This window comes from Ctenocephalides felis, unplaced genomic scaffold (assembly GCF_003426905.1).
Source record: "Ctenocephalides felis isolate EL2017-DRISC unplaced genomic scaffold, ASM342690v1 CF-g0.4_SCAFFOLD_03570, whole genome shotgun sequence".
NCBI classification, from domain to species: Eukaryota; Metazoa; Arthropoda; class Insecta; order Siphonaptera; family Pulicidae; genus Ctenocephalides; species Ctenocephalides felis.
Genome location: NW_020539724.1, coordinates 10050283 through 10063432, shown reverse-complemented (window position 1 = coordinate 10063432; position 13150 = coordinate 10050283). Strand labels below are relative to the sequence as shown.

The 13150-nt window shown below is 27.6% G+C and overlaps 1 protein-coding gene across 1 annotated transcript; it reads right to left on the bottom strand.

The window, feature by feature from the left end:
- Positions 1–4225: 4225 nt before the first annotated feature.
- Positions 4226–11205, bottom strand: LOC113382754 (protein D3-like). Its single transcript, XM_026620985.1, has 3 exons — positions 11033–11205; positions 8905–9088; positions 4226–4518 (listed from the first exon to the last, which is right to left on the bottom strand). Exons 1-3 carry the CDS (start codon positions 11171–11173, stop codon positions 4226–4228), a joined length of 618 nt encoding a protein of 205 aa, XP_026476770.1. The 5' UTR covers positions 11174–11205.
- Between the last annotated feature and the right edge of the window lie 1945 nt (positions 11206–13150).

Here is a 13150-nt window from a genome sequence, read left to right as displayed (position 1 = left end):
GATCTGCATTGCCAAAAACTACACACCACTTTTCCCCATCATTACAAATTAAATGTTTGGATCATTCAAATCGGATGCTCTGTTCTCTCAAAAACTTTATTTCTATTTTCTGCACTCTTTGCTTCATATCGCCAAAACAACTCGACCAACTTTTGCCAAAAACTAATCAGCACATCGGTTGTTTCGTACGCCCGAAATCGTCGACGAAAAATTGTATCCAAACATACACACACACAAACACATCAATTTTTTTGAGGTATGACAAAATGTTCAAAAACCTCTATGTAAAGCTATGCAAAACGTTCAATTTTGATTTATAGACGATTACAATAATATATTAATAAAAATAATAATAATAAAAAATATTAATCACAATTATTTAATACTTACATCAATAAAAGTTAAAGCAGATGCCCAAAGAGCATTGATTGAAGGTGAGCAATCATCCTCCACGTCGACTTCAGATAACATGGAGTTGGCATCCTTCAGTATAATTATCATTATGAAAATATAATTTAATATCATTTTTCAAAATTATGTGCCATATTCCCTTCTGAAGTAATTTTGATGTGAATACTATTCACATTTATTCAATCCAATTGAAATGATATATTTTGATTAAAACACTCTTATGCAAAAACAAAGTAGAGATATCTCGCATTGTGCTTTAAAACAAATATATCTGGACTTTCCGTATTTAGTTCCTATAGACGAATGATACACATAATTTATCAAATAAAGTTGAAATTTAATTATTCGAAGATACAAAAATATTTTTGACTCTATCAGTTTGTGGAAATATTTTTTAAATCATGCCATTTCATACCACTGATATGTTGCAGAAATACTATATCTGAACACGCAAAACACATACCTATTCATTATTTATGAAGTATGCCATAGTGATTAATTGGTCTTCAAACATGAATATATAATGAGTCATTTTCGACTTGATCGCTATTTAATTAACTCACTATAAATTTAATGTTTTCAGCAAAAAATCCAGTAACGATCCAAAAGTATTTCTATATCCTAAACAGCATAATATACTGTTTGAAAACAGTCCTGGTTCAAATATCACTAACAAAAACATGTAGTCTTTAGAATAAACTTAAGTTTTGTTATCACGTTAATTGAAGTTTGCACATTTTGCCTATTTGCATTATAATCCTATTTAAAAATATAACAAACACCATAATATTACAATACTGGAAAACTATAAGTAAAAATGCGTATTGAACAATATTTACAAAACTCTTTCAATCACATTTGCTCGATATACGCTTTATTATGAAAATATAACTAATTACACAAAATATGTACATACCTATATGCAACAAAAATACATACCTAAATTTAGAACCACATTTAGTTTGATTTACATGTTGGGTAAACAGAATTATTATTATTCTGTCACCACTAATGTACGCAGAATTTTCCCACTTATGTTTTCATGACACCTCGTAATTACAGACACATTAACGAGCTTTCCTGCCTAATTTTTGGAGAATTAATATTTAATTAATCAACATATTTATGTAATCAAGTATTTATTGCTAACCTCATTAACTTACCAAATAAGACGAATGATTAAAACCGAACAAAATTCGGAAATAAAAATTTATTTCCGTTTCGAAACATTTAGAAAAATGGATGTAATGAAAGTTTAAAAATTCAATTAAATTTTTTTTTCAAAATTTTTGTCAATTTTCTGAGTATTTCAAATTGTTTTAAAGTGTATTAGAAAATGAATGTTTTGCACCAATAATCTTGATTAATGTACATTAATTTACAATAATGCTAGAACTTTTAATAATAATTTCTTGAGCTAATTTTGTTAAAATTGTTAAGATTAAATAAAATATCATAATACAGAAAATATGACAAATGGTTTGAATATTACCATTTCGCAATTTAATTAATTTTAATAAGTTTTATTTTAAGCTTTAGTTCAATTAATATATTTAACGATTTGCAATTAACAGTTTTCTAATTTTTAAACACAAGTTTTCAGATATTTTATAAACGTTTATTATATTAAACAATAAGTAAAATTTTGACTCAAGTCGAAGAAGCACTACTCATTTTTTTTCCAAACTTTAGTGTATTTTTCAAATCAAACACTTGTTTTAAGGCCGTAATATTTTAGTATGTTTTATACATTATGATCTTATCGACAAAAAAGTTTGCAAAGAAACTGCCCGGCCGATCTTTACCAAAAACTAATCAGCCCGTTTCCCAACCAATATCTTTCGATTAGTTTTTGAATTATTTAAATTATTCAATTTTTAATTTTAAATTAAATTATCAGAATTATTGGTTAGAACATTAACTAAGGTCAAAAATAACACTTTTTCCAAAATTAGTCTCAAACGATTCAGAATGACTTGAACGTCGAAAAAAATATTAGCAAATCGAATTTATTCGTGAAATCTTCAAGTCAGGGAAATCGGATATTATGCACCGCAGTATATGATTGCTTAGTAGAAATCCAGTAATTAATTTTCAATTTTGTTTTTACAGCCACAGACGTATTCATAGACAAATCGCAAATGTTGAAATATCGGATGTAAATATTTTTTTTTTATAGACGAGCTTTGTATCTGGAGCAGTAATGATTAATTTCTTTTTCTATAGCTGGAATTCTGAGATCTTGATGTATTAACCGGTTAGGGACATATTTTGGAGCGTTCACTATTTCTTTCAAAATTTTGTTTTGTAACCTCTGTGGAATAGTTATGTTTGAATTACTGGCCGCACCCCATAGTTGTAGACCGTAGGACCAAATTGGTTTAATGATTGTCTTGTATATTAGGAATTTATTTTCTATTGAGACTTGTAGTTTCCAGCTCATTAACCAATTGAATTACCTACGTTTTAGTTCGAGCTGCTGGCGCTTCTTAAGTATATGTTCATGCCGGGTTAGTCTCCTATCCAAAAGTATTCCCAGATATTTAACTACATTGGACAATTTGTATTCGTTAATTTCATTATCTAATAAATGCAATTTTGCATTGTAATTACACAAGTATGTTTTTTGTATAGCAAAAGAAATGTGTTTACCTATAACAGACTAGGTCTTTTGTCTAGGTATGTCGGACTCAATACTGCCTGGGTATAATAACTACGAAAACCTCCGCTTATTCTTTGCTTCTATATGTATAACCACGAAAAGTTTTATCAAATTCGAAGACAAATAAACCTGCTGCTTTACCTCCAAGTTTGTACTTAAATATATGCAGAAAAAAACTTTATTAAAAATTTTGATATATGGTTTCTTTGGTAAAGTTTCTCCAAATGACCTATAGAACTTTTTTGAACCTGACCCTTTGTGTATGTATATGTGTGAATTTTGAATCTCTGATTTTCCATAAGATATTTTATCTACTTAATTATCTACGAAAAAATACCCATTATCAAAAAATCGTTATTGCATTATTAGATTCGCATTCTCCCAAATATTTATATTTGATTACCTTATCATTTCATATAATATATATATGAAAGTGCAAAAAATATTAAATGCTGCTAATCATTATGTGTAAAGGTCAGTTTTATATTATTTTATTTTATTTTATTTTACTAGTTTTTTTACCTTCTCGCTTGAGTTTACGGTAATGAATTATTAAGGTCGGTTTTATTAAATTATTACGGTCAATGAATTTGAAGAATGCAATTTGAAATTTGTGTTTATTATGCACAACATGTTTATTAATTGCATTTTTTATTTTAAAACAATTCGATATTTTTCATTATACAAATTATAACTACCATTAAAACATTCTATAATTTTAATTTATTGCTATTTTACTCACATGCGATAAGAGTAAATATTTTTCAGATAATTCTAGTATTGACATTATTTGCAAATATAAATATCGTAAATTTTAATACTATAATTTTTTTAGCGAACGACGTAGATAATTACCTTTATGTATTTTTACGAAATTAATTTTTGGGAGTTTACTGTATGAGTAATAACATTATCTTTTTTATTACATCAATTTAATTATTGTAATAATATAAAATACAAATAATGCATTCATCTAAATGCGGAAAATAATAACAAAACCTATAATGTTATTACTAAAAAAAAATCTTAATAATTATCTAGGATTAATTATAAATCTTTAATTGATAATTTGACACTATGACACAATTATTGAAATCCATTACCCATAATATAAATCAAATCTATTACATTTTAATGTCATGCTAGATCTCTTTAATTAGTCAGTTGCTTATGCAATTTGGGAACATAATCATCCCATTCAGCTTGGTAGACATTATAAGCAAGTGGTTTTCCCAAATTATATTTCTTTGCAAAATCTCTTATAGAGAATTTTCCTCTGCCACTTCCAGTGGTGCTCGAAATTTTCTTGTCGGTGAAATTTATTCGTTCCGGTTGTTTGTAAAGGACGAATACATAACGATGTAAGCCACTTCCTTTCGGGGGTCCTGAACCTACGAAGTCAGTTAGGACCTCACCTTTGCTAACTTCTGATCCGGGAATATTTCCTAAAAATGTAATAAACAGTCAAATAAATGTCTAATATCTCAAATTTTTATTCCGTATATTTAAGAAAATTGACGAGCTTGGAAAGTAGAAAAATTGGCTATTACAAATTTATTTTTTATTTCAAAATTTCCTTTTGAATGAATGAATTAATTAATAATTAATTTTCCTACTATATCTTGAGGACGTCGATTTATAATTATTTTTATTTATAGGCAATAGCAAATATATTTTATTTGGAAATTTTATCTATAAAACCCCTTGCTCTACCTTTGCTTTTGAGGCTACATTTTGATTTTTAATTATTATTATATTTATCCTAACTTTTTTTAATGAAACTACGTTTTTATTATTACAAAGGTATTTTGATTTTGCTAATAAATTTTATTTTATGAATTTTCTCTATATTTTTCATAAATTCTTTTGCTCTACTTTTGCAAAATAGTTTTTTGAGACTATATTTTTTATTTCTAATTATATATTATTAGATTTTTCATAACTTTTTCAATGAATCAACTTTTTTCTTATCACAGAATTATTTTTCTCTATAATTTTTATAAACACTTTGGCTCTACTTTTGCAAAATATTTTTTTGGGGCTACATTTTTTATTTTTAATTATCATTATATCTTTATGACCTTTTTAATGAAGCAATGTTTTTTTTCACAAGGGTATTTTGATTTTGCTAATAAATTTGAATATAAATTTTCTGAAGAAATATGATTTTTCTCTACATTTTTCATAAATTCTTTTGCTCTACTTTTGCAAAATTTGAGTTTTTTGAGGCTAAATTTTTTATTTCTAATTACAATTATATTTTTTATAACATTTTAAATGAAACAACAATGGTTTTGTAATTACAAAGGTATTTTGATTTTAAAAATGAAATTTATTCCGAAATTTTCTCTATATTTTTTCATAAATCCTTCAGCTCTACTTTTGAAAAAATAATTTTTTGAGGCTAATTTTTTTATTTATAATTTTTTACACAAACTTTACTTAAAACCTTAGTTCCTTAGTACCTATAATGCGATAATTAGAATTTTGAATGATCCAATTTAAATAATTAGAATTTAAATAAAGGGAACTAGTTTTTAAATCAATTTACGTTGCGTGAATACTTTACGATTTCTAGGTTTACTACGCATGATATGGCCTAGATAAATATGAATGGGCGTAATATTACAATATGACATTTCAACACTGATAAAAATGCAATTACATATACTTATATGCACTTGAAATAAGATATCTGTTTGAAGTACAATTCAAAGTTTCAAAACAATTTGAAAAATTTAAAAAAAATCAAAGTATTAGAGGCATACCCAATGAAGAAACTAACAATCGATTTCAAAATTTGTTAGCATATATAATAATTTGTTTGATTTAACATGTTAATCGAGATGTCAGACATATGTGTCCGATGGTAAGAAGTTCTACATGAGCCAAATATATGCTATTATACTTATATATGTTATTTGGTAAAAGCAGAAAAGTTTTAATAGTGGATTATAATATAGGCCCATGTCAGTTATGTAAGTGTAACATAAGAAATAGTGTTTTTCCAGGTATTTTGTCAATTTTTTTAATACGTTAAGTTTTCTTGGTACATTTTTAACTGAATTATCTAATAAAGTTACTGTATTTATGTTAGGCAGTTATAGAATTTATTAAAACTTTCCTTCGATAAATCAGGTTGTTGGGTTATGATTTAACCCTTGTAGCTGTGGACTGTATTAAACACTGATTTGTTGGTATATTATGTATTTGTTGCAGTTCTTATTACAATCACTGATTTGTTACTAAGTTATAATGAAAGAAGAAATATTCATTGGTTATTTACTAAACATGTTGTTTCGCGGACTTTACTTTTAGAAGTGAACAACTAGTTCAATTAAAACACTCCGCTACCACCTCTACCAGGGGTAGCAACCATCCCGTGTAAATCTTAATGCCCTGAAGGTTGTCACCTTCATGGCCAATATATTGAAACGAAAATACGTCCGAACATGTAAAAAATTTGCTGATATCGTGGCGATTAACGTGTTACCGATATCCTGAATATCGAGTGCTCCTATAACATTTTATATTTCCATTACTATCGATTTCCAATGTTTTGCGTCAATTTCCTGGCGCGAATTCCGAAAGTCTGACGCAATAAAATTGAAACTTGTTTGACCAGAGACGAGCCCCCATTTTCCGCCGTCGAACCGACCATTCACACGATGTATAAGTTATAAGAGTGGGCACTGCAAAGTGCAGACGAAGCGAATGGCATATTAATGAGAACGAGTTGATAAACTTTGCAGAAAAAAACAGAAAAAATTGCTTTGTGTCCTATAGAAAGGTTATGGATCACTGGTGTACAGAGATTTAAGTAGAAAATATTTAACCCGAAAAAAATTTAGTTGGCATATCATTTTAAACATCCATAGAAACTACTAATTAGGTGTAAGTGATAGCCTTAAACAAGTATTCAAACTAGTGGTATATGGCATCGTGCCTCAAGGCAAATTGCTGGAACTTCCCGTATTGTGACGAAATGTTCGAGGAAAATTAAATGTTTTCAAATAAATTATTATAAATTAATACTGTAACATTGTCTATTATTTATAAGAATTATATAAACTGAATTGCATAGTTGAAATTATTTGTTTAAAGTATATTAAAACTTTAGTCAGAAATTAAAATCTGAATTATTATCTATATACAAAAAAAAAGAAACATTTCTTTTTTCCAAAAGCAATTATTTTGTTAAAACAAGCAGAAAGTTCTTTGAATCATTTAAATCGGACGCTTAGTTCTCTCAAAATTTGCTATTTTTTAACATTTAGCTCTGTATCTTCGAAATGGCTGAGCCTACCTTTGCCAAAAACTAATCACCACTTCTCCCAATCATTACAAATTGAATGTTCTTTAGATCATTCAAATCGAAAACTCCGTTCTCTAAAAAACTCGATTTGTATTTTCTGCACTCTTTGCTCCGTATCTCCGTAACGGCTGGACCTGCCTTTGCGACAAACTAATCAGCACATCTCTCTATCAATAGGATTCGAATGTTTTTTGAACCATTCGAATCGGTTGATCCGTGCGCCCGAAAACGTGGAGGAAAAAATGCGGACATACAAAACACACACACACATCCATTTTTTCTGAGGTATTTCAGAATGTTCAGAAACCTTCGAAACGTGAAGATATGCAAAAAATTTTATTTTTTATTTTCGGTCCATTACAACTACCCTATGGGAAGTTAAAAATTGGAATACTTTTAAACTATAAATTTTGAAATGTGAGATCAGAAAATAGACTAGGCGTAAGTGGCACTTGGCCTTTAGACTCAATTTTAAAATTGTGACGATAGAATGAAGAAATTTTGATACTGCTCGTTTTGCCAACCATTGATGAATTGTTATAAAAGCTACTATTTGTAGGCCTCTGATATTTTAGGATATTTGACGATATTTTTTGATATTTTAGGATATCGCTCTTTTACAAAGTTTTAAAAAAATTACAACAATTAGATACGAAGCAGCAGCCCGGCTGATCTATATCCAAAAGTATGATTTCCAACTTCCATTATTCAAATGGTTTGTGAAATTTCAAAATTGGTTCAGGATTTTTGAACGAAAAATTTTGCACTTATCTGCTTATTGTAAAAAAACGGCTTGGTTGACTGATGACGGCTTGGCAAAAAACTGATCAAATTAGTTTTCATCGATTTTCTTTAAATCGCTTTCAAACTTTTGAAATCGGTGCTTACATTTTTGTAAAAACGCCAAAAAAATACCAAATTTTGGCTCACTCAGGATTTTTGCCCAGAATTTCTGGAAAAATGGGCCAGAAAACACAACTAGCAAATTTGTTTTTTTGACGAGAACAAATTGCTCCCTCAGGAAGTTCTGTCCGTTCTGAATCTTCTGCTTCAATAACCCTAATTTGATTTCATAATTACACAATTTAATTATGATGGTGTGTCTAGTATTAATATTTATTTCACAATTATGCAATCTATGAGAAAATTTATAGTTCAGGGTATATTTTATTTCAAGCATATATTAATGTTAAATATTTATATCGCATTTCTGTCTTTTATTATTAAAATTTACATCTTTGGCATAATATGTCAATGCAACGTTTTCTCCTTGAATTCAAGTTCTATGTTCTTTAGAATGCTGGAAGTTTGCAATCTCTTATTTACATATAAATCAGGCACGTTCGACTTAACGAAGACCACAGAAAAATTTATTAAAGCTTATATAGGATATAACCAGGGACGTATTTTGGAAACGAACGAAGAATAATAATGATACTATTATAGGAAGTATACTTGATGATAAGTAATAGAATACAATGTCAGTTCTGATTAGTTAAAGTTTTTGATACATTACCGACAAGCCAATGGTGCCATTCTCGATTTTTAGGACTTTGTCTACTAGGAGCATCAGGATCTGTCATGCACAATAAATAAAGCTCGTTTGGATCTGCATCCCAGGATACTGTCGGCTTATTCTTGACAGATGTAGGCGTAAGGATATTGCCCAAATCAGCTTTAACTCCACTGTCGTAGCTCACCTAAAAAAATGAAAATGGAAAATTGGAATGGAAAATTTTCTGCTACTTATATTTTTTAATTCGAACCAATTTATCATTAAGTCAATAATATAATTCCAATATAAACCAGAATTATATAAATGCAATTAGATTTTCAATAACTAGGAAGGAAACCTATTCCTCTTCTAAGTGAATGGAAAGTTGAGTTGGATATACATGTCTAAATTACCGAATAAACTCTCAGCTCAAGTCGATGACTCTTGACTTGCGAAAAAATAAATTTAAAAAAATATAAAAAAAACATAGAGGAAGATTATTTTATGTGAGTGATCAGCTTATAAACAAGCGCATTTACATGGAAAGAACCTGTTTGTATCTGACAGCAGCGTATAAAAACTATTTCTTTAGTAGTTGTTTGTTTTGTAATATATATAAAACTGTGATTTTATGGAATTAAAGATAATATAAACATTTTTTCTGAAATTAAAAAAAAATATTTGCTACTCCGACAATTTCCTTTATAGCAAAACTGAATTAAAAATACCAATTTCACGGTCATTGTTTTTGATACATATGATCAATTTCCTTCTATTAGAAATTTAGTTTTTTTAACAACTATTATGTAATAGTGATGAATTCATTGCTATATAATGAAGAATATAAAACTTACTAACCAAGAATAATAATTATAAAAAAATTATATTTGTGTATAATGTTGTTTTGGTCTCTTCAGTTAAAACTAATCTAACGTGTTATATAATTTTTTTTTTAAATTATTAGAATAAAATGAAGTATTCATTTAATGTAAGTAAATAATTATTAATAATTATTACTGATGAAGTAATCTAATTTTATAACAAACTCATCATTTTTAAACCTGTTTTGTAATAACTGGCAGCAGCGATTAAAAACTATTTGTTGAGCATCAGTTTGTTTTGTAATATATCTAAAATTTTGTAGTTAAAAATATATGTATTTTTTTTAATTAAAGAAAATTTTAGCGCATTGCTGAGACAATTTTCTTCGTAATAAAAATACAAATCAAGGTGCAATTTTTTGTTGTGGGATCTATTATTGTTGCGGCAGGAAATGTGAAATTTTCTATTTCTTACTATTTCCTTCTATTTGAAATTTAGATTTTTATAACTAATAGATGACCCGACAGATGTTGTCCTGTACTTATATTTACAATTCAAAAGTTCCAATTTTTTTTAATAACCTATACTGATATTTATCAATTAGTTAAGAATTATTATGTTTTTTTACACTAATGTCTATACCGAAATGTATATACATCCATCCATATGGATCTTTAATGTGCAAATGCTTTAAATAAAATGATGAGTATTTGCTTTTAAAAACATTATAAAACATTTTTTTCTTATAATTAGTTCTTTTATCGATATCCGACGTTATATTGAAAGAAAAATGAAATGAGAGGGATGTCATTCCTCCAGGAAATGGCAAATGAGTCTAAATTATTTTCACTTTTGAACTTGAGAGTAAGATAAACCTAATTTCAAAATTTTATACAAATTGGAGCACAGTAAAAAAATCAGACCCAAAACGCTTCATTGACTTGAGTAAACAATAGATTATTATAAATACTGTAACTTATATATGTTTACAGGAAAGTAAATATACAAATCCTAATCAATTGAATATAAAATTAATGACATTGGCTAAAAAAATAGTATCCATACATACATACACACACATCCATTTATAATCCAAAATATTCAGGAACCTTCAAAATGTGTAGAAATGTAAAAATTCTCAATTTTGATTATTGGACGATTATAATAACTTACCCTACGGGCACTTAACAAAGTATTAACTCAAAAATTATGTGCAATATAGTTCAAAATAAAAATAGAACTGTCTTGATTTTTGACATATGACAGATTTCCATTTAATACTGATGACATACATGAAAAATCATTCATTTTAATTTATTTATCATACCTGAAGTGCCTTTTCTGGCAGAGCATCAAGGACATCCGGGACAATTTCCAAATTTTTAATTTTGGGTGACATTTCTTCCCCTTTTACCAGCAGCGGTAAACACGCTATAAGGAATATAGCGTCAATTTTTTTGAACGCCATCTCGAACAATTGTTTCACCACAAACAAATGAAAAACTATATACAATTTGTTTAATTTGATTACAATATCATATTTTATTTAACTTCTTTGTTGGATTTAGAATTAATGGCTAATGTTCTCGGCAACGAACGCTTATAACAGCGCTTGAATCTTGTTTCAGTACCGTTTGTTGACTAAACGGTATTTGAAAAACTTTAAACAAGTACATAATTGTTTTTACATTCCGGATTTATTGTTTTATTTTCACACCGTTGCCATGTAGGTATTTATAAGTATATCTAGGTAGTTACGATAACACTCACATGTTAAATCAAATAATTTAATCGATAAGTATTAGCATGTTAAACAAAAATAATGGCCAACAATTTATATTTAATGATCTAAGGCATCTAGAAATGTTTACTAGCATTTTTTGCACTTGCGTATGTTAATTATATGATTTGCTTATATAATAAACACTGAATAAATTTACATCGATAATTGTTTTTTACAATAGCAAAGAATTTATATTATTTTAATTCTAACAAGAATGCGCCTGGCTTGTCTTAACAAATTCAACAGGTAGATGAGACACGTTGATGCCTTGAAATCAGGTGTATTTTTAGCAAGTTTGGAAAATTTGCTATGTTAGAATTTTGCAATGTGATCAGGTCCAATTTAAAATATTATAATCTTTTATCTACTTTATAGTCAACATACAGCCTCTATGTAAATGGGTTTTAAATTTGTGATTTGGTTATTTTGAATAGCATATTTTGGATTTAATTGAATTTGCACATATAAACTGTCTCTATATTCTCTATTTTTCGCGAACAGGCCATTGTGAATGTTTTGTTTTACTAACTGTAAAATATAAAATAAATTTGATATTTATTATTATTATTGTATTAGGAATAATTTCAAAATTCTATTCTTATTATTATTATTATTAATATTTCTATACAATGATAACATTTTAATCAACTTTTTAGAGAGAGAAAATTTTATTTTCATTTAAAGAGGGAAAAAATCAATTTCCAACCAGCATCTCCCAACTCTTTAGACAACAATCAATAGAAATTTATAATATTATAATAGAATTCTTAAAACTATGTAAATTAGATGTTTAAATGTGGAAAATTACTTTATTTAATACTAGCTTTAGATATTATTATTCGCGTATAATTGATTATGATTATGATTATGGTAATAAGGAAGTATAGTAAAAAATTAATGAAGAGTGTGTTTGATCAAAAAAATATTTAGATTTATTAATTTTTCGAAGAAAAATTTGATGTTTCCGCCAAAAATTCTATTTGCTGATTTTATAGTTTCTCTACGTTTCAAGTCGCTCTGAATCATTTAATATTAAAATCGTAGAATATTTATGTATAAGAGTCAAAATTTGAAAATTTGAATCTGTACCGATTTCTAAAATGTAAATACAATTTGTCGAAACGTGATCAGTACACATTTATTAGCTTTGCGGGATGATCTGTCGAGCAGTTTCTTTATAATCAGGAGATAAATGCAACATATTTCACCTACGTTTTATACAAAATTCCTGACAAATTTTACAAATATAAAGATATTAGTTGGGATCAGTTGGTAAAGACCAGCCAGACTTTAGCAATAAAATTCTTCGTAATTAATTGTGAAAAAAATATTTTTAATAATTTTAATACAACTTTGTATGATGATAGAGATCATGTTTTTAATCTACATCTTGATATAATATAGAGTGCAAATGCAGCAAAGGTTGGAATAACGATCCTTGTCAAAATTTCCAAAATTCTTCATAAATGTTTATTTTATTAAGTTCCATAAATAGTCTCTATAATTCTAAATATGTAAACATAATTTATTCTTTATCACTGATTTACTGATAAACGGTTGCATTAAAATGTTTGTAATTTTGTTTTGCTCATAAATACTTTTTTCATGAGACAACCTTGCATGTCTGGTTTATAAATCGCTTGGTCACAGGCCACTTTGCAG